Source organism: Chiloscyllium plagiosum, chromosome 5 (assembly GCF_004010195.1).
Source record: "Chiloscyllium plagiosum isolate BGI_BamShark_2017 chromosome 5, ASM401019v2, whole genome shotgun sequence".
Lineage (NCBI taxonomy): Eukaryota > Metazoa > Chordata > Chondrichthyes > Orectolobiformes > Hemiscylliidae > Chiloscyllium > Chiloscyllium plagiosum.
Genome location: NC_057714.1, coordinates 52706823 through 52730534, shown reverse-complemented (window position 1 = coordinate 52730534; position 23712 = coordinate 52706823). Strand labels below are relative to the sequence as shown.

General features: G+C 42.5%; 1 protein-coding gene across 3 annotated transcripts in view; it reads right to left on the bottom strand.

The window, feature by feature from the left end:
- The window catches only part of ddc (dopa decarboxylase), a 110812-nt gene that overhangs the window by 6357 nt on the left and 80743 nt on the right, over positions 1–23712 (bottom strand). For all 3 annotated transcript variants that reach the window (XM_043690111.1, XM_043690110.1, XM_043690113.1), the window contains exon 12: positions 20382–20480. In XM_043690111.1, the coding sequence (XP_043546046.1) occupies positions 20382–20480 (99 nt within the window). The remainder of the gene's footprint in view (positions 1–20381; positions 20481–23712) is intronic.

Genomic DNA, 23712 nt, shown 5'->3' with positions numbered 1-23712 from the left:
GCCATTTTGCCAAAGGATTAAAATTAGATTTTAAAATGTCTAATTTTGTCATTGTCTGTGTAAACTAAACACAAGAACATTAATATACAAGAGGCAAGTACAGGAAAAGTCATCAAATCAACTTAAATTTCGGTTTTAGTATTTTATATTGATTTATTTTTTAGGAAGACAAGTATAAAAAAGAAATTTTATGTCATTATTAATTCATTTTTTTTTCTTTTCAATGCTCTGTATGCTTTGATTCTTGATACTGCACAACAAAGGAAAAGGGTTAGAGGCCCACAAAACATAACTCAATTTGCTAACAATGTTAAGTGTTTCCTTGTGATAATCAAATAATGTGAATTGATGTAATAATGATCCAGATTCTCCCACCTTTCCCACCTTCTTTTATGAAGGGAGTGAGCTCCAGATTTCTGACAGGAGATTGCAATCAGAGGTCATTCACAAACCTGGAACCATATTTCCATTTTGATTGTTCTCTGATAGTGCAGAACTGTCAGGAAAAGGCAAACCACACGATCTTTTCACAGCAGTCATTTGTTGTAACCTAACTGTTGAAGATCTAGAATCACAGCTGCTGTCAAAACAGACATAGTATGAGACAAGGGAGGTAGGAGGAGGGCAGGCCAGCTGGTAGTGTGCCAGGTGGGAGAGTATCAACATGCATGGTGGCAACAGGACTTAGAATATAGAAAAGTACAGCACAGAACAGGCCCTTAGGCCCACGATGTTGTGCCAAGACTTAATCCTAACGTAAAATATAGTAACTTAACCAACGCACCCCACAACTCACTGCTATCCATTGGGGTGGTGCAATGTTGGTGTAGTTCAGACAGTGGAACAAGGCTGGGGATCAGGCACTGGTCAGGGAGCGGTTAACCTCCAGGGTGGGGATGGAGCAGGGGATAAAGAGATTTGGACCTAGAATAGACAAAGGGGTTTGTACAAAGTACAAAAACAGGTGAATGGAATCGTCAGGGTCAAAGTGGGTAAAGGGGGAATTAAGCCTGGAGCAGGTGTCGGGTCCACAGCAGATGTGGGGTGGGGTGTCAGGTCCAGAATGGGAGCTGGGGCTTGGTTCTGAAGTGGATAGGGAGGTGGTCAGATCGAGAGCGAGTGGAGAGGATAGGGTCCAGAGTAGGGGAAGAGGGTATCGACTTGGGACAGGAGGATAGGGATGTCAGGTCCAGAGTGGGACAGGCTTGTTGGGTCCTGGAGTGTAAATAGTTTGGATGAGGGAGGTCTAGTTGGGAGTATGAGAGTTACGTATGGGGTCTGTTGAATAGATAATCAGGAGTTAGATTCAGGAGTCAGATTCTCTGATTTAGATGGAACCTTTTGAAGGGTTCCAAACAAAGACAAATTGCTCAGTGGAATCTTTACTTTCCTGGGTATTCTTTCAGAGCAGAATAGTGACTGCGCTGGTCCAAAATGCAACTCCTATCTATGCTGGAATAATGATTGCGAGGCCTTTGGAAAGTCCAAGCCATTGTATCCCATGTTTTTATGTTTTGCCTTTTATGCAAAATTAACACTGTTCGCAAGTGATAACGATTGACAATAGCATTAAGGATTACAACCATGTCTTAAAGGACCAATGAAACAGATTCATTCATTGGTTTTTAAAAACCATTTCCACAAAATTTCCAGGATGAAAGTGGAGAGGATTTCAAGTCAAGAGCTCAGCCTAAGACAGGGGCCAGTTCTGAAAACTGATTTCAGTGTTTCTTGCATTCTTGCAACCAATCATAGTCCATCTCGAGTGAATGCTCTGCAGGAGTCTGGCAATGCAGGAGCATTTCAAGTCTCAAGAGTGGTCATGGAGATGCAAAGCTGAATTTTGTCCACATTTATGCAAAGCAAGCTCTGTTTCTACAATTGATACCACCAAGGAGTAGCATGTAAATAAATGTGAGGAGGGGACCAGGGATGGATCCTTGCAAATTCCTGAATTAATCAATTTAGCGTGTCATCGGCAATCACTAATTAATGAGTATGATTGTCTATGTAGGAAATTCTATGTCACTGGTCATGGATTCTCATGGGTCCTTGCGTGACTGATGAGTCCAATCCCAGAGCCACATCTCTGATCAAACATTTGGCTGGTATTTCCAGGAAGTGGAATTGGTGCTTGGCCTTGAGATCATTGGCATTCCTTTCTCCAATTTATTTTCCATGTTTCCTCTTGTCATCGAGTGTTCTCAAAGAATTGTGTCCCTTGCTAGGGGTCTGGACTTACATATCAGCTAAACAAGGTAAGGATGGCAGTTTCCTTCCTTAACATCATTAGTGAACCAAATAGGTTTTTCAGACAATCAGCGATGTCTTCATGGTCATCACCCTTAATTCCAGAATTTTATTGAATTCAAATTCCACCAACTGGGACAATGGGCTGAGAAGTGGTGGGTGGAGTTAATTTGAATAAATGGAAGGTACTGTATTTTGGCAAAGTGAACAAGGGTAGGACTTATCAAAGTAATAGTAGGGCCCTGGGGATTGTGGTCAAACAGAGAGTTCAGGTACATAGTTCTTTCAAAGTTGCATCACAGGTAGACAGGGTGGTTAAAAGACGTTTAGCCTTCATTGCTTAACCATTGAGTGTAGGAGTTAGGATATCATGTTCAGGCTGTACAGGATGTTGGTGAGGCCCCTTTAGAATGCTATACAGTTCTTGTCACCCTGCTAAGAGAATATTATCAAACTGGAGAGGGATCAGAAATGATTTACTAGGATGTTGCTGGGACTGGAGGGTTTGACTTATAGGGAGAAGCTAAATAGGCTAGGAGTTTTCTCACTGGAGCATAAGAGGTTTGTAAAACCATGAGGGGCATAAATTAGGTGAATAACAGATCTTTTCCCAAGGGTTAAGGTAAGAGGAGAAAGATTTAAAAGGGAGCGAGGGGCAGCTTTATTTCAGAGGTTGGGCTATATGTGGGATGAACTGTCAAAGGAAGTGGTAGAAACAGGTACAGTTACAACATTTAAATGACATTTGGACAGGTACATGATTCTAAGATTTACAGAAAATGGACTAAATGAAGGTAAGTGGGATGAGTTTAGTTTGGGAAACTCAGTCGGTATGGACGAGTTGGACTGAAGTGTTTGTTTCTGTGCTGTATGACTGACTCTAAGTTGATTGTTCTGAACGAGACATTCCCATGCATTGACATTGACATCCATGTTGCATTTCTTGAAAGAAGCCTACGGAGTACCTTCCTTAAGCTGGGTGAAGAAGATTTGCTTTTGTAGTCAGAACTCAGGCATCCTAAGCACATGGCTGGTTTTGGATGTTCATGGCCTTGATGCTGATGCTATTAGCTGCTTCAAGGAGGCTGATGTTAGTATACTTGTTCTCTCAGCTGACACGGAGAATCTTAAACAGCACTGATGGTACCTCTCAAGTGACTTGAGGTGGCATTTATTTGTGGTCCAAGTTTCAGAGCCATATGAAAGTGTCAGAAGAATGACTGCCTTATGCATAAGGATCTTGGTTTCAGCACGGACTCTCATTCTTAGGCATATGAAGGCAGCACTGACAGATTGGATGCAATGTTGATCCCTGCATCAATACCTGCCTTAGATTAAGGTAGGTAAGGCAGCATGGGAGAGAAGTCAGTGCTAGAGATGTTACAGTGGATCCAAGCAAGGGCAGTTAAATCAAGGTGGACAACAAAGAAGCAGTATTAGGTTTTGAATTTTGCAGATAGAACTTTGAGGAGTACTAATGCAACATGGACATAGACAATATTCATTTGTCAGGCTCACTTAAGTGCTGTTGCCTGAGCAGAACTCTGATAGGATAAATTCAAGATGAGTTGCAGAACAGATAATTATTGATCTGTGGCACTTCAACAATGCTGACATGGTGGAAGCAAAATGAAAGTGAAGATATCCAGTAGTTAGAGGTTTTTTTCTTCGGGAGATGAATTTTAACAGTAGTGGGTGGGAATGAAGATTACTAGAGGAGAGATGGCAATATTTCTTACATAGCCAGTGCACATACGACCAAGACGCTAGATTGTTTCATCTGTTATTAGGTGAGAATAAGGTCGAGGGCGCAGGAAGATCTAACGAACGAGTTTGGTGAGGGCAAGGATCTGAAGGAGAACATGGTGCTATTAAGCTTCAAAAAGCTCTGAGCCAAAAGATGTTATTAATGATATATATCAGTGCATTAAGATAATGTAGGAGAAATGAGTGTAGGACCAGTCAGAGGGAGAAGCTAGAAATGAGTTACAGAAGCTGCAAGAAAGGAAGAAAAAGGAAACGTTAAAAAAAAGTCAGATCATACCATATAAAATGTCATGATTTTACAAGAACAAAGTAACGGAAGTCTGCTAATTATTAAATACAAAACCTTCCAATTTATGGATCAATGCTCCTTCAGTTCAAACTCCACTCAGAAGAAGCACTGAGAAACATGCAAACACATAGAATGTGGGAGCGAGCTAATAGAGTCCCAAATGAATTAACTGTCAACACTGATCTGAATCAGATGATGAAGAAATCAACTTGAAGGTGTAATTCATTTGACTGCACCCTCAAAATCACTTCTATCATTGATACATCTGTCCACAATTGCTTTGGGAGGCATGAACACTGTACAGTCTTTGTGAATACATGAAGAGAAAGAAGATAACTCAGGAAAGTGTAGAGATGATTAAAGACCAAAAAGGTAACTTTACATGAAGGCAGTAAATGTGTGCATATTTCTTAATGAATACTTTGTGTCTATTAAGAGGGAAATGAGGGAGACTTATATTTAAGGAGTAAGGTAAAATATTGGATAGGATATATATATATATATACACAGAGGGAAGAAATATAAAATTGTTTATCATCCTTGAAAGTTGGAAGTCTCCATGCTTGATCAAATATATCCGTATTAAGAAAATTAGAAGATGTAAGGGAAGATGATCGTTTTCCACACCTCTCTCTTACTGTGGGCATAGTGTCAAAGAACAGAAAGGCTGTAGATGATGCACCATTGTTTAGAAATAGTCACAGTAAGCACAGGCCAACTGATCTAACCTTGGTGGTGACCATATTACTGGAACCATTTCTGTAGTTGGTATGAAACATGTTGTGGGCGGCATGGTGGCACAGTGGTTAGCACTGCTGCCTCACAGCGCCAGAGACCCGGGTTCAATTCCCGCCTCAGGCGACTGACTGTGTGGAGTTTGCACGTTCTCCCTGTGTCTGCGTGGGTTTCCTCCGGGTGCTCCGGTTTCCTCCCACAGTCCAAAGATGTGCAGGGTCAGGTGAATTGGCCATACTAAATTGCCTGTAGTGTTAGGTAAGGGGTAAATGTAAGGGTATGGGTGGGTTTCGCTTCAGCGGGTCGGTGTGGACTTGTTGGGCCGAAGGGCCTGTTTCCACACTGCAAAGTAATGTAATGTAATGTTCAAGAGGCTAAGATTAATCAGTGAATTATCATGGATTTGTTAAAGGAATGCTTAGCCTGACTATCTTGATTAAAATTTTGAGAAGGTAGCAGAGAGGATGAAGATAGTGCATTTCATGTTGTCCACATAGATGACTGACTGATCAGAAAATGTAAAGACAAAGTTGATCCAAAATTTCCTGCGTGTTAGGAAGCAACAAGTGTCATAAGTACTTGTCACTAGAAATCTGTTTTGATGGCATTCTGCATAACTTAGTACCTTTCTCTTAATGAAGAACTTAAATTTATATAGCATCTTTCTGAACCACTGGATATGACAGCCAATGAAACACTTTTGAAGTGTCATCACTGTTACAGGTAGTAAATAGGGCAGACAACTTGCACCGAGCAAGCTCTCATAAACAGTAAGTTGATAAATAACAGATAATCTGTTTATTTGTGATGCTGACTGAAGGATAAATATTGGTCAGGATACTGGGAATAACTCCTCTGCTTTGCACAAATATAATGTCATTGAATCTTATGCATCCGCTTAAGAGTATAGGTGGTGTAATGTCCATTCAGCAGGCCCAGCCAAGCTCTTTAGTACAAAACTCTAAACTTACCCAAAGTCATAGAATCCCTACAGTGTGGAAACAGGCCATTTGGCCCAACAAGTCCACACCTACCCTCCAAAGAGTTGGACCCACCCAGACCCATTCCCCTATGCTATTACTCTACATTTACCCAAGACAAATGCACCTAACCTACATAGCCCTGAACACAATGGGCAATTTAGCATGGCCAATTCACCTAACCTGCACATCTTTGGATTGTGGGAGGAAACCAGAGCACACCCACACAGACACAGGGGGAATATGCAAACTCTACACAGATAGTCGCCCAAGGCTGGAATCAAACACGGGTCCCTGACGCTGTGAGGCAGCAGTGCTAACTACTGAGCCACCGTGTCACCCAGTCCAACAATGAAACTTGCACCCACAGTGTCTGACCTGGAGAAGAGTGTTATCACCTGAGCCATAGTAACTCCTAGCATAAAACAACAAGGTTACTGAACCAGAGAATTTTGATTGAAGGCAATTGACAAAAGGACTAATGGCAATGTTATGCCTGATAGTGTGGCAGATTCAATCAGGCACTTTAGAGAATTAGGTAATTACTTGCAGAAAATAATTGCAAGGATTGTAGTATAAAGGGGGTTAGTTAGTTCTGTTGGCTGGATGGTGAGCACGTGATTCAGAATAACACCACAGTACATGTCCATTTCCTGTTCTTATTACGGTAGACTTGGAACCTGCTCCATCATGCTGCTTCATAAGTGAAAGGCAATGGCAAACTACGAAACAAAAGCTGTCAAGAAAATGGCTCAGGATGAAGAATTACCAAAGGTCTTGTCTTTGGGTAAAATATACAGGAATGGATGAGAAAATGCAGGAATGTGAGACTAAGTGAGTTTCTATTGCAAAGCGCTGGCACGGAGTGAACAGCTTCTTTTTGAGCAGCAGCCATTCCATCTTCCTATGTTCATTGACGTGCATGATGATGCTGCTCCTTTAACAAGGTTATGCTGTCTTTGGCTTTTTTTTTCAGTAACATCGTAAAAGCGGTGATTCCGAAAGGTCTAGGTTTGAAGTGTCTTAGGGCCAATTTGATTATAGTTAACAGATCCTGCCTCAGGCAAAAGGCTTTTAAGTATATTAAAAAACACTTGTACAATGAAAGAGCTTTATAGAGCTACAGCATAATCACACAACTTTTAAACTCAATCCTTCTGCTAATGAAAGCCAACACACCATATGCCCCATCAACTTGGGTGGCAATTTTGAGGGATCTGTGGACGTGGATCCCATTATCCTTCTGTTTCTCAACACTACCAAGAATCCTGCATTTAACTTTGTAACCTGCTTTTAAATTCAACTTTCCAAAATGAATCACATCATACTTTTGCAGATTGAACTCCATCTGCCACTTCTCAGCTCAGCTCTGAATTCTGTCACTGTCCCATTGCAACCTACAATGGCCATCCACACTATCCACAACTCCACCAATCTTCGTGTCTATGGCAAACTTACTAACCCAACCTTCCACTTCCTTATCCAAGTCACTTATAAAAATCACAAAGAACAGATCCCTGTTGTACACCACTGGCGACCAAGCTCCAGGGTGAATATTTTCTATCAACTATCACCCTCTCTCTTTTATGGGCCAGCCAATTCTGTATCTAGACAGCGAAACTCCCTGTAACCCATGCCTCCCTACCTTCTGAATGAGCCTACAATGGGGATCCTTCTCAAACGCCTTGCTAAAATCCATGTACACCACATCCACTGCTTTATTTTCATGAATGTATTTTGTCATACCCTCAAAGAATTCAATAAGGCTTGTGAGGCAGGACCTGCCCCTCACAAAGCCATGCTATCTAATCAAGCAATGCTTTTCCAAATAATTGTAAATTCTGAATTTCAGAATCTTCTCCAATAATTTACGCACCATTGACTGGTCTGTAATTCCCAGGGTTATCCCTATTCCCTTTCTTGAACAAGGGAATAACAGGTAAATCTCCTCTCTACTAAAGCTTCCACATCCTTCCTATAATGAGGCGACCAGAACTGGACACAATATTCCAAGTGTGGTCTAACCAGGGCTTTATAGAGCTGCAGAATAACCTCATGGCTCTTTAACACAATCCCCCTGCTAATGAAAGCCAAGACACCATATGCCTTCTTAACATCCCTATCAACTTGGGTAGCAACTTCGAGGGAACTACGGACGTGAACCCTAAGATCTCTCTGTTCCTTAACACTGCCAAGAATCCTGCTTTAAACCCTGTAATCTGCATTCAAGTTCAACCTTCCACAATGAATCACTTTATATTTTTGGTGGTTAACTCCACTTGCCACTTCTCAGCCCAGCTCTGCATTCTGTCAATGTCCCATCGCAACCTACAACAGCTCTCCACACTATCCACAACTCCACCAACCTTTGTGTCATCGGTAAACTTACCAACCCACCCTTCCACTTCCTCATCCAAGTCATTTACAAAACTCACAAAGAGCAGAGGTCCCAGAACAGATCCCTGCGTAACACCATTGGTCACTGAGCTCCAGGCTGAATAATTTCCATCTACTACCACCCTCTGTCTTCTCTGTGCCAGCCAACTCTGTATCCAGACAACTATTTTCTCTGTATCCCATGCTTACCTACCTTCTGAAGGAGAAAGTGAGGTCTGCAGATGCTGGAGATCAGAGCTGGAAATGTGTTGCTGGAAAAGCGCAGCAGGTCAGGCAGCATCCAGGGAACAGGAGAATCGACGTTTCGGGCATAAGCCTGAAGAAGGGCTTATGCCCGAAACGTCGATTCTCCTGTTCCCTGGATGCTGCCTGACCTGCTGCGCTTTTCCAGCAACACATTTCCAGCTACCTTCTGAAGGAGCCTACCATGGGGAACCTTATCAAACGCTTTGCTAAAATCCATGTATACCACATCCACTGCTCTACCTTCATCAATATGGTGGCACAGTGGTTAGCACTGCTGCCTCACAGCACCAGAGACCTGAGTTCAATTCCCACCTCAGGTGACTGACTGTGTGGAGTTTGCACATTCTCTCCGTGTCTGCGTGGGTTTCCTCCGGGTGCTCCAGTTTCCTCCCACAGTCCAAAAAAGTGCAGGTCAGGTGAATTGGCCATGCTAAATTGCCCGTAGTAGGGGAATGGGTCTGGGTGGGTTGCGCTTCAGTGTGGACTTGTTGGGCTGAAGGGCCTGTTCCACACTGTAAGTAATCTAATATGTTTTGTCACATCCTCAAAGAATTCAATAAGGCTTGTGACACATGATCTGCTACTCACAAAGCCATGCTGACTATCTCTAATCAAGCTATGCTTTTCCAAATAATCATAAATCCTGTGTCTCAGAATCCTCTCTAATAATTTGCCCACCTCTGACGTAAGACTGACTGGTCTGTAATTCTCAGGGTTATCCCTATTCCCTTTCTTGAACAAGGGAATAACATTTGCCATCCTCCAGTCATCTGGTATTACTCCAGTGGACGGTGAGGATGCAAAGATCATCACCAAAGGCACAGCAATTTCTTCCCTCCCTTCCTGTAATAACCTTGGGTATATTCGATCTGGCACAGGGGACTTAGGAGAAAGTGAGGACTGCAGATGCTGGAGATCAGAGCTGAAAAATGTGTTGCTGGAAAAGCGCAGCAGGTCAGGCAGCATCCAAGGAGCCAGAGAATCGACGTTTCGGGCATAAGTCCTTCTTCAGGAATTGGAGACTTATCCATCCAGGGGACTTATCCATCCTCATGTTTTTCAAAATTTCCAGCACATCCTCCTTCTTAATATCGACCAGTTTGACTGTATCAGTCTATTTCACGCTGTCCTCACAAATGACAAGGTCCCTCTCAATAGTGAATACTGAAGCAAGGTATTTATTAAGGACCTACCCTACCTCTTCTGACTTCAGGCACAAATTCCCTCCACTATCCCTGATCGGCCTGACCTTCGTTCTGGCCATCCTCTTGTTCTTTACATATGTGAGGAACTCTTGAACTTTTCCCTAATCGTACCCACCAAGGCTTTTTCATGTCCCATTCTCACTCTTCTAAGTCCATTCTTCAGTGCCTTCCTGGCTACCTTGTAACCCTCTAGAGCCCTGTCTGATCCTTGCTTCCTCAACCTTAAGTAAGCTTCCTTCTTCCTCTTGACTAGATGTTCGACATCTCTATTCATCCAAGGGTCCTTCACCCTACCATCCCTACCTTGCCTCAGTGAGATAAACCTATTCAGCACTCACAGCAAGTGGCCCCTAAACAACCTCCACATTTCTGTCATGCATTTGCCTGAGAATATCTGTTCCCAATTTATGCTCAACAGTTCCTGCCTAATAGCATTGTAATTCCCTCTCCACCAATTAAATACTTTCCCATACTGTCTGCTCTTCTCCCACTAGTCATGATCAGGGAGTTGTGATTGCTATCACCGAAATGCTCTCCCACCGAGAGATCTGACACCTGACATGGATCGTTGCCAAGCACTAAATTCAATATGACCTCCCCTGTAGTTGATCTATTTACAGATTGAGTCAGGAATCATTCCTGGACACACCTGACAAAGTCTGCTCCATGCAAACTATTTGTACTAAGGATGTTCCAATCAATTTTAGGGAAGTTGAAGTCACCCATGACAACAAACCTGTTACTTCTGCACCTTCCCAAAATCTGCCTCCCAAACTGCTCCTCTGTGTCTCTGTTGCTATTGAGGGGGTCTATAGAAAACTCCCAATAAAGTGACTGCTGCTTTCCTGTTAATGACTTCCACTCATAACGATTCAGTTGACAAACCCTCTTCGATGATCTCCTTTCCTGCTGTTATATTATCCCTGATTAACAAAGCCATTCCCCCACCTCTTTTACCTCCCTCCCTATTCCTTTTGAAATATCTAAACCCTGGAACATCCAACAACCGTTCTTGCCCCTGTGATATCCAAATATCTGTAATGTCCACAACATTGTAGCTCTATATTCATCACCCTTATTCCTGATTCTCCTTGCGCTAAAAATAGACACACTCCAACTTATCACACTGACCGCAACTTTGCCCTACTAACTGTCTATCCTTCTTCACAGACTCTCTGCATGCTGTATCTACCTGCTCACCAGCTACCTCATTCTCTGATCCATAGGCCCAGTTCCCATCTCCCCACCAAACTAGTTTAAACCCTTTCGAAGAATATTAGCAAACCTCCCACTCAGGATATTGGTACCCCTCCAGTTTAGGTGCAATCCATCTTCCCTATACAAGCCCCATCTTGCCCAGACGTTATCCCAATGATCCACATATCTGGTGCAATCCCTCCTGCACCATCTCTGCAGTCACATGTTCAGCTGCACTCATTCTCTGTTCCTAGCCTCACTGGTCTTTGGTAGCAATCCTAAGATTACTACTCCTGCCTCTTAGTTTCTAACCTAACTCCTTATATTCACTTTTCAGGTCCTCATCCCTTTTCCTAGCTATGTCATTGGTGCTGATTATGTATCATGACTTCTGGCTTCCTTAAGAATCCTGTAGAGTCAATCCGAGACATCCCTGACCCTGGCACCGGGGAGTGGTCAGTTCTCCCAGCTCAGCTTTACTCTGGTTTGGTTTGTTTTTTCTAGCAGTCTGACTGTTCACTGAAAACAGTCAGTCAGTTGTGAAGCTGCTGGACCCAAAGAAGCATGTCCATGCTGATCCTCTGTCTCTCTCTGACCTCTCTCCTGTAAGACTTTGTGTTTGATTTTACCTTTGTGACAAGGGGTATTTCTGTGGATTGTTGCAAGTATTTGAAACAGCATCATTAAGTTGGGGTAATCTGCTGGGTTTTTGGATAGGTTAAGTTATTCTGCATTCTGTTCTCCTTTGTGTGTGTTACATTCGGTAATCTTATAAATAAATTCTGTTTTGTTTAAAACTAGGTGGTTTGGTCAGCAGCATCACTCCTGGAATATTCACTTTACACCTGCTTAAAACACCAGTAAAGTTAGAGTCTGTGCTACTTTCTAGAAATGGTTTGAGGGGGTCTGCCCTGGTCCATAATAGATTTGGAGCTCTTTGTGGGATTTGTTCTATAGTTCCGATTTGGGATTAGGGTTCCTGGACTTGAAGGCAGAAAGTGGTAGGTGTTAGTGTTTTTTGTTCCAGATGTTAAGTTTGATTGGTTTAATCAGTGCTTGGGATAGCAACGGCTCTTTCGGTCACCAAGAGTTTTCTGGAGGTGGCTTTGGGGTTTTATAAAAGGTGATTAAGGCCAAGCTGCTGGAATTAGCAGACACACTGGGGTTGGAGCTGCCTCCTTCTATGAGGAAAATAGAGATAATTACAGCTCAGCTTAAGGTTTAAATTTGCTGGAAACACCATCAGAATCTTTAGAGATGGCTAAAATTCAATTGAAAATGAAGCAGCTTGAGTTGGAGGCAAAGGACAAGGAAAGGGCAACAGAAATGAAACAGTTTGAATTATAATCAAAAGCAGAGAGGAAAGAGAGAGAGAGGAGAGAGTGAAAAGGAGACAGAAGAAAAGAAGAGAGAGAGGGTGTTTGAATTTCAGAAATTGGTGTTTAGACAGGAAAGTCAGCTTAAAAGGATGGAGATGTAGGCTGAAGATAAGCTTAGTGAGGAAGAGAGTGAGGATGAGCAAATCCATGGTAGTCAAAGGCCTGGTGAGAAACTGTTTAAATATATTCCAGTATTGCTTAAATTTGATGAGAAGAATGTGGAAACCTTTATCATCTCATTTGAAAAGGCAGCTAAACAAATGCGGTGGCCAGTGACCATGTGAGTTTTGTTGATCCAAACAAAACTTATAGGTAGAGTTCGTGAGGTATTCATATCACTATCAGAGGAGGTATCTGGGGTGTATGAGGAGTTGATGAAAGCCATTTTAAGTGCATATCAGCTTGGGCCAGAAGCCTACAGACAATGTTTCAGGAATCTAAGAAGGGACTTCTGTCAAACCTACATTGAAAGGAGCAAACAAAGTAATTTTGGTAAGTGGAAAAAGGCATTAAAAGTAGAGCAAATCTATGACTCTCTCAGAGAGATGATTTTTTGAAGAAGTTCAAAAATTCACTTCCTGAAGTGTTGAGAACTCATGAGGAAGAGCAGAGAGTGAAAATGGCAAGGTTAACAGCTGAAATGGCTGATAATTATGAGTTGGTCCATAAATCAAAGTTTGGCTTCCAGAATCAATTTCAAGCATGAGGGATAGAAATTGGGGAAAAGCGAAATCCTCAAGTGGAAAGGAAAAAAATAAATCTTGGTGAAGATCATAAGGATAACTTACCACAGGGTAAAAAGGAAAGGGGAAAGAGAAATTAAAAAGCTGCAGTTTTTCTTTGTAATAAAGTAGGCCACATGAAATCACAGTGTTGGTGGGTTAGAAAAGCACTGGAAAGCCAGATGTGAGAAAACAGGAAAAGCCAGTGAAATTGGTTGGAGTGGTAATGGAAAGCACGGTGGAAGCTGCACCAGAACGTACAACCTGGTCAGAGTAAGTGCCAGATCTTCTTAAAGCATATACCTGCGAAAGTAAAGTTTACTCATATAGGTCAGGAGCAGCAGGTGAAGAGGTTGCAACATTAAGAGATACAGGATTCTCTCAATCAGTGAATTTGAAAGATGAGGAGTTATGAACCTCTGAAGGACTACTGCCAGGTGCTTTTTATGGGAATTCACGGTGAGACTAGAAGCATTAATTAGATAAAGTGAGGTTAGAGTGTCCAGTGAAGAGTGGAAAGGTCGTGGTAGGAGGACTGGACCAACTTTCAACTCCAGGAGTATCATTCAAATCTACTGCACACCATCCAGAGTTGCAGACAGGGTGAGAAAGGTGACATCAGACATCAAAGGTCATGTGTGCTTATAGTCAAGACTATCCAGATGATTGGGATAAAGGAATTCCATTTGTACTTTTTGCAATCAGAAATGCACCAAATGAATTGACCAAATTTAGTCGACTTGAATTAGGTTTTGGGCATGAAGTGAGAGGACCACTAGAATAGATGAAGGAGAAATTGGTAAGTCATAATTCAAAGACCACATACATGGACCATATGTCAAATTTTCAGGAATGATTAAATAGAGCAGGGGAGTTGGCTAGACAGCATTTAAAAGTATCACAGCAAACAACGAAACAGGAAGCTGACGGGAAATCAAAATCTCCCAATTTTGCTATCGGGGATAAGGTGTTAGTGTTACTTCCATTTCACAACTACCTGATGAAGAATCAGTGCTTTGAAAGCTAGTGATTCCAAATAAACCTGTTGGACTATAACCTCGTGTTGTGTGATTTTTAACTTTAAAATCAAGGTTTAGTGGATTTTATCAAGTCGAAAGGAAACTGCGTGAGGTGAACTACTTGATGAAGATTCCAGACAGAAAGGAATCTCACAGTGTGTGTCATGTGAATATGCTCAAAAGGTATTTTGACAGGGAAGGAAAGCCAAAGGAGACTGTGTTATTGGTTACAACAGAAAGGGAAGAACCAAGTTCAGAGGATTCTGAATTGGACATTCCTCAAATTAAATTCATAATGAAGACGTTGTCAAAAACTGGGATAAGTTATTGAGTTACATTCTGGAAGAAATTGAAATTACTTGAAAGAGTTATTACTATTGCATGGGGAGATAGGTGTAAATAAACTGGGAAGTATAACCTAATTATGCATGACATAGATATAGGAGATGCTGTTCCAATTAAGCAACATCTTTCTAGGGATAACCCTCTAAAGTTGGCACAGGTTCAAAAGGAGATTGAATACATGCTCCGAGACGACATAATCGAAGTCAGTTACAGTGACTGGAGCTCACCCATTGTGACGGTGATAAAACCAGATAGTACCCAACGGTTATGTGTAAACTATCGCAAAACTAATGCCATTATAAAGACTGAAGCATATCCAATTCTGCATTTGGAAGACTGTTGAAAACGTGGGACAATCAATATATATTTCTAAGTTGGACTTGCTCACAGGATACTGGCATGTATCTTCACCCAAACGAGCAAGGTCAATTTCAGCTTTCGTAATACTGAATGGACTATATCAGTTTAAAGTCTGGTGTGTTTGGTGTGAAAAATGTGCCAGCCGCATTTCAGAGACTAACCAATACAAGTCTTCTCCAAAATCACACTAACCAGTAAGGTGATTGCCGGATTGCCCAATTGTGTTGTATATATAGATGACCTGGTGATTTTTAGTCACAAATAGAAGGAACATTTGCAATATTTATCATAATTGTCCAATCAATTTCAGGAGGTAGGCTTGATGATAAACATGGCTAAAAGTGTGTTTGCCAAAGCCCAAGTCACCTTCCTGATCCATGTTATTGGAGATGGACAAATGGTCCAAGAAGTGCAAGAACAAAGGTAACTTAGGAGATTCCCATACCATTGACAAAAAGAGCAATACTATGATTCCTGGGATTGAGTTGCTTTTATCAAAAATTCGTATCAAATTTTCGCAGTATGGCCAGTCCACTCACTGAATTGCTAAAGAAAGGCAAGAGGCTTCAGTGGACAGCGTACTGTCAGAAGACATTTAGGTGAAAACAAGGGCTGCAGATGGTGGAAACCAGATTCTAGGTTAGAGTGGTGCTGGAAAAGCACAGCAGTTCAGGCAGCATCCGAGGAGCAGGAAAATCGACGTTTTGGGCAAAAGCCCTTCATCAGGAATAGAACACATTTGACAGCTTGAAAACTGTGTTAACTACTGCCCCAGTATTAGCCATACCTAATTACGCAAAACCATTCAGGTGGCTATCGATGCAAGTGATGTGGGTATCGGCACTGTGCTCTTAGAAGAAGACAATGAGAAGATAGAAAGACCTATTGGGTATTTCTCCAGGAAACTGGACATTCAACAGCAGAAATATTCAACAACCGAGAAGGAGATTTTGATTTCAATATTTATGTTGCCAGTAATGCATCCAAGCCCTCCGTTTCTTCCTCTCCCAACGTCCCCAATAGTACCCTTCCACTGATACTCTCATTCGTTTGGCTGAACTGGTCCTCACCCTCAACAATTTCTCCTTCGAATCCTCCCAGTTCTTCCAGACCAAAGGGGTAGCCATCTCCAGCTATGCCTGTCTCTTTGTTGGCTATGTAGAACAGTCCATCTTCCGTAGTTACACCAGCAACACTCCCCACCTCTTCCTCCGCTACACTGATGACTGCATTGGCATCACCTCATGCTCCCGCGAGGAGGTTGAGCAATTCATCAATTTCACCAACACATTCCACCCTGACCTTAAATTTACCTGGGCCATCTCTGACACCTCCCTCCCCTTCCTGGACCTCTCCATCTCCATTAATGATAACCGACTTGACACCGACATTTTTTACAAACCCACTGACTTCCATGGCTACCTGGATTACACCTCTTCCCACCCTACCTCCTGCAAAAATGCCATCCTGTATTCCCAATTCCTCCGCCTCCACCGCATCTGCTCCCAGAAGAACCAGTTCCACCACAGAACACACCAGGTGGCCTCCTTCTTTAGAGACCGCAATTTCCCTTCCCACCTGGTCAAAGATGCCCTCCAACGCATCTCGTCCACATCCTGCAACTCTGCCCTCAGACTCCACCCCTCCAACCGTAACAAGGACAGAACCCCCTGGGGCTCGCCTTCCACCCTACCAACCTTAGCATAAACCACATCATTCGCCAACATTTCCACCACCTCCAAATGGACCCCACCACTAGGGATATATTTCCCTCTCCATCCCTTTCCACCTTCCGCAAAGACCATTCCCTCCATGACTACCTGGTCAGGTCCACGCCCCCCAACAACCCACCCTCCCATCCTGGCACCTTCCCCTGCCACCGCAGAATTGCAAAACCTGCACCCACACCTCCTCCCTCACCTCCATCCAAGGCCCCAAAGGAGCCTTCCACGTCCATCAAGGTTTTATCTGCACATCCACCAATATCATTTATTGTATCCATTGCTCCTGATGTGGTCTCCTCTATATTGGGGAGACTGAACACCTCCTAGCAGAGCCCTTTAGGGAACTTCTCTGGGACACCCGCACCAATCAACCACACCACCCTGTGGCCCAACATTTCAACTCCCCCTCCCACTCAGCCGAGGACATTGAGGTCCTGGGCCTCCTTCACTGCCGCTCCCGCAAAACCCGACGGCTGGAGTAGGAACGCCTCATCTTCCGCCTCGGAATACTTCAACTCCAGGGCATCAATGTGGACTTCACCAGTTTCCTCATTTCCCCTTTCCCCACCTCACCCCAGTCCCAAACCTCCAGCTCAGCACTGTCCCCATGACTTGTCTTACCTGCCTATCTTCCTTTCCATCTATCCACTCCACCCTCCTCTCTGACTGATCACCTTTATCCCCACCCCCATTCACCCATTGTACTCTTTGCTACCTTCCCCCACCCTCCTCCCTGATCTATCACCTCCATCCCCACCCTCATTCAACTATTGTACTCTATGCTACTTTCTCCCCACCCCCACCCTCCTCTCATTTATCTCTCCACCCTGCAGGCACCCTGCCTCTATTCCTGATGAAGGGCATTTGCCCGAAACGTTGATTTTCCTGCTCCTCGGATGCTGCCTGAACTGCTGTGCTTTTCCAGCACCACTCTAATCTAGAATCTGGTTTCCAGCATCTGCAGCACTTGTTTTTACCTATGCATCTAAGACAATCATATGCACTGATCATAACCCACTGAAGTTTGTAGAGAAATTTAAGAACAAAATTCCAGACTATTTAGATGAAGCTTGTTGTTACAGCCATTCAATTTGAAAATTGTGCATGTGGCAGAATGAGAAAACATGATTGCCGACACATTGTCGAGATGAATGAGAAATGGAGGCATTCAGTGGCTGGAGTAAAACAGACTGAAACAAAATATAGCAGTACATATTTGCATGATTATTGTCAATGTAATGCACATGTGTGTTGCAGTGTATTAACAAATTAAGATTAAGGGGTTTTAAAATGAAGCCATCTTTGGATATTGATGATGCATTTTTTTTAAGGGGGAATGTGTGATGATGCTGCTCCTTTAACAAGGTTATGCTGTCCTTGTGTTTTTTTTCAGAGAGGTTGTAAAAGCAGCAATTCCAAAAGGTTTAGGTTTGAAGGGTTTTAGGGCCAATTTGATTATTGCTAACAGTGACTGCCTCAGGCAAAAGGCTTTAGAGTTTTAAAAATAACTGTACAATGAAAGAGGAGTGGCCAGTTCTCCCAGCTCAGCTTTTCTTTGGTTTGGTTTGGTTTTTTTTTAGCAGTCTGGCTGTTCACTGAAAGCAGTCAATCAGTTTTGAAGCTGCTGGACCCAAAGAAGCAGGTCCATGCAGATCTTCTCTCCCTCTCTCTCTCTGACCTCTCTCCTGTAAGACTTTGTGTTTGATTTAACCTTTTGTGACAAGGGTTGTTTACGTGGATTGTTGCAAGTATTTGGAACAGCATCATTAAGTTGCAGTAATCTGGTAGGTTTTCGGATAGGTTAACTTATTCTGTTCTCTTTTGCTTTTGTTTCATTTGGTAATCTTATAAATAAATTCTGTTTTGTTTAAAACTAAGTGGTTTGACCAGTGGCATCACTCCTGGAATATCCACTTTATACCTGCTTAAACAACGAGCAAGGTTAGGGTCGGGGCTACTTCCTTGAAATGGGTGAAGGGTGTCTGGCCTGGTCCATAACATGTAGCACCATCATTTGAAGCCAAATCTCTCAGCCTGCAATTGGTCATCCATGAGGTGTTGTGGACAGCAATAGCATAGGTCTCTGTAACTGTAGGCTTGGCACGTCCCTCATTTCTCCACTAGTATTAAGTCAGGACGTTCAATGAATATTCTGGAAAGGTGCAGCTGAAGCAGCATCAGCTACAACTCAGAAGGAGGTAGCAAGTTAGTGAAGTTACAATATGTCACCACCTGCATGCAGACAACAAAACCAGCAGATTAGAGTCAGAGCTAAGTAGCTCAATGTGCAATTAATGATTGTAAAGCTCTAGGTCTCCACCATTTCCAGTGAAGTATGGTGATACACATCATGAGAAAATGTTCCATGCCTATCTTCAATAATGGAAACAGCTAACGTGAGTGAAAAAGAGAACATTGTAGTGTTTGTAAATGGCTTTTTAGAATTAGTATGGAAACAGACCTTTCAGCCCATTAAGTCCACACCGACCATCCGAAGAGCAACTCACCCAAACCCACCACCCTATCCTATTGTTTTATATTTACTCCTGACTAATGCACCTAACCAACACATCCCTGAACACTATGGGCAATCTAGCACAGCCAATTCACCTAACCTACGCATCCTTGGATTGTAGGAGGAAACTGGAGCACCCAGAGGAAACCCTGCAGACACGAGGAGAATGTACAAACTCTACACAGTTACCCAAGGCTGGAATTGAACCCGGGTCCCTGGCGCTGTGAGGTAACAGTGCTAACCACTGAGCCACCAGGCTGCTTCACCCAAAAGTGCCCAGTAGATAATTATAATTCTTCTCTTCCCCAGGTCCACCAAATCATACATGTTATTTTCCAGCCAACGTATACATTCCAAGTAACATTAAGAAACAGCTCTGGACAGAGTAAAGGTTGCAATCTCTAACAACATCCTGGCTGAAGTGGAGGAAATCCATATTTCACTCCCTCCCTCCCTCAGCTGTGAAATTTCAGCGCACTGCAGTCAGTGAGTAGAGCATGATAAGATGGATAACTATATATAGTAAACAACAAATATACTCCACCAATTAAAGTTCCTGCATCCTTCCATTCAGTTTTCACAAAATGATAGACGTAAGAAATCATATTATTACCATAAACAGCATTTTACATAGCAAAGGTACAATTCTATTTACCTGCAATATTAGGTTTGACAAAGGCTGCTTGGAGACAATGACATCTGTACTAGGGATGAGATTTACATTCTTGGAAATTCACAGTAACAGGCTTTGCTTAACTATTTAAAGTGTATGGTAGGATAGGTCATGTTGGCTGGAGCCCTGCAGAACCAGGCTCCAGCTTCACGTGATGTAACATCAGTATGACATTGCTTCATTTGTACATGCTCAGTAGCTATACTTACAGTAAATGCTTAATTCATTTTACTCAATGGTACTCATTAAACCTTTCTGAAAATTTGTATAATTTTTCCTCTTTGAATTTAGAAAGAGAAAGCCTGGAGATTTCTCCCACTGATTGTTAAGAAATTCAACAAATTTTTATTGTGGACTCCACAGGATGTTAGGCATCAATCATTTTTAGTTCACACACACACGCGCACGCACGCACGCACACACATGCGCACGCACACAATTAATTTGTAGCTATGTGAGACTGGAAGGATTACTGTAGTTCTGATTAAATATTACAGATATTATGCAGTCCAGATTTACAGTATATTTTGCCAAAATATTCTACACTATATCTGCATGAGTTATTTTTGGTCACCTACCTTACGTATATGTTCTTGAAGTCCTTTTACTCCATATAATCTGAACACAAACCACATTTTCAAAGAACGGAATCTGCGTCCAAGGGGAATCTGCCAATGCTATACATAAACAGTGTTAGTTAAAATATTATCCATTAACCAAGACCATTGTGGTTTCTGTTTCATTGTCTGAATCAAATTGAGTAAATCTGTGGTGCAAATACCTATTTTCAATTAGACCCTAATGTTGGAATGAGTAATTGGAGCTAAAGCTCAATATAAAAATTATTTGAATGGACAGAATTAATTTAGACTCTTGAAACTCCACATATAATCCCAAGTTTCCACGATTCATTACATAGCTGTTAGATTGGATTGCCCTGTTCATCAGCAGTTAACATTTTTTGGGAATTAATTTTAATGTGAAGTGGTTTAGATTCTGATGTAATTATATTTTGAAGTGCAGTCAGCAGACCAGGCCCCAGAATATTGCAGTGCAAAAGAGATGCAACTTCTGCAAAAACATCCATTAGGTCAGTAGGGGGCAGCAAGGAGAAACTGCACTGATTTCTTCACCTTTGCGTTTTCTCCACTGGGTAATCTTGCACCCTTATCAGATGTGACCCTTGCCAAAGCTATCAGCAGACACAGGACATAGTGTCACTGAGGCACCATATTGCAGCATTTTGCCAAAACGATTTTGAGTTTTAGGCAGATTTACAAATCTCTTAGAAAAGGTGGAACACGTATTTCTGGTAATGATGCACAGATACAATTTAGCATCTTGAATTGACGTAGTAATAAGGTTTTGATGCAGTAGTCACTTTTACCAAAAATCTGCAAGCAGAGTTTGGGGATTTTCAAAGCTTTTGAACATCTACTTTCAATCTGAATCAGTGAATTGGAAAGCAAATGGCGGATGAAATTTGTAAAGTGAAGGGTGCACTCATATATTTTTCTCTAAGACATGCAAAGACCTGACTTCCCAGACTGCAGCAGTGTGGCAAAGCAGATAATGGGCATTGCTTTGCAACTGAGCCCCCTGTGGCATGAATGGCTGGGTTGACATTTTAGTTCATGAGATTAGTTTCTGACATCACATTGATGTCGTCTCAAAGAACGCCTTTCTCCACCTCTAAAATCTCTTCACTTTGGCCTGTCAAAGTTCATCTGCAGCTGAAATCCCTATTCATGCCTCAGTTAACTCTTGACTTGATTATTCCTGCACTCCTGGCTCGTCTCCCATGTTCTACTCTATGTAAACATGAGATCATCCAAAGTTCTGCTACCATGTCTTAATGTGCAGTGAGTCCTGTTCTCATACAATCCATGTGCTTGATGGTCCTGTTGGCTCCTAGTCAATAACATTCTAATATTTTTTAGATTAGATTACATTACAGTGTGGAAACAGGCCCTTCGGCCCAACAAGTCCACACCGACCCACCGAAGCGCAACCCACACACACCCCTAACCTAACACTACGGGCAATTTAGTATGGCCAATTCACCTGACCTGCACATCTTTGTGACTGTGGGAGGAAACCGGAGCACCCGGAGGAAACCCACGCAGACACGGGAAGAACGTGCAAACTCCACACAGTCCGTCGCCTGAGGCGGGAATTGAACCCCGGACTCTGGCGCTGTGAGGCAGCAGTACTAACCACTGTGCCACCGTGCCGCCCACTATGTGCCTTCAAATTTCTCCAGGGCCTTGCTGTTCCCTAGCTCTGTAATCTTCACTAATCCTACAACCTTCTGAGATCTTGAGTTGCTAATTCTAGCACTTGTAAATTCCTAAGCAAAGTTGCTCCATCATTGGTAGCCATAGCTTTAGTTCCCTCGACACAAACTCCAAACAATTTTTCCCCATTTCCAAATGCTTGCCTCCTTTAAACACTTCTTGAAGCCCTATGTGTACAATCAAGCTTTAGTTTCCTTGACCTACTATTTCTTTATTTGGCTCAGTGTCATTCCTCATTTACTAATACTTTCAGAAGCACAGTGGGACATATCATTCATTCCATTCAATGTGCTGTACAGATGTAAGCTGTGATTGTTGAGGAAGCGTGTTCTCTCTTTCAGGACATTCCGGGTCATGTTACCTCCTTTAGGCTGGGAACCTTGTCCCAGTCTCAGTCCTGCGGAATGGTGTCGAGCTGAGAAGGTAGCAGCTCCAGTTGTTGTTGTTGCTTTTATTGCAGCTGCTACTACTGCTGATACGGCTGACTCTGGTTTGCTCCTCAGAGGGCCAGGCTTCTGCTCCATAAGTAAGTCCAGATGCAGTGACGGCTTGACAGCAAGCAGTTTGAGGTGCAAGTGAATATTCACCAAGTAATTCGAAAAAGTTGCAATGGACAATCAAAGCAGGATGTTCAGGCAGACAGAAGTATTCTTGCAAGCTTACGTGTTTCGCTGGAGCCAATTACTGTCCTATTGATCTACTCTTGACCATCAACCTTTTATTGAAATTAACAAACAAGGAGAAAGATGTGGAAAACTAACAATCCAAAAGGAGAAGCATGTACAAGGAAACCAGGAGTTAGTGAACAATGTATATGCTTGAATTCTGACCTCTGTTCTCCCTTCGTTGTAGCTACATGCTGAAAAATGATGATTGGTAAACTTACCTTACAGCTTCAAACTTTTGTATAAAGTCATGCATTAAAAATCCAATCATTTCAATGGAAGAGTTTCTTAAATGACATTATTAAATTTAACAATAAAATGGAAAAAAGGCATTCATTATCAACAGTTAATTTTGGTGGCTTCGAAAGCACTATCAATTCAAAATAGAAAATAGAACATTACAGCGCAGTAGAGGCCCTTCGGCCCTCGATGTTGCACCGACCTGTCATACCAATCTGAGGCCCATCTAACCTACACTACTCCATGTACGTCCATATGCATGTCCAATGACGACATAAATGTACTTATTGTTGGCGAATCTACTACTGTTGCAGGCAAAGCATTCCATACCCTTACTACTCTGAGTAAAGAAACTACCTCTGACATCTGTCCTATATCTATCACCCCTCAATTTGAAGCTATGTGCCCTCGTGCTTGCCGTCACCATACTTGGAAAAAGGTTCTCCTGTCCACCCTATCTAACCCTCTGATTATCTTATATGTCTCTATTAAGTCACCTCTCAACCTTCTTCTAACGAAAAAAAACTCAAGTCCCTCAGCCTTTCCTCGTAAGACCTTCCCTCCATACCAGGCAACATCCTAGTAAATCTCCTCTGCACCCTTTCCAAAGCCTCCACATCCTTCTTATAATGCGGTGACCAGAACTGTTCACAATACACCAACTGCGGCCGCACCAGAGTTTTGTACAGCTGTAGCATAACCTCATG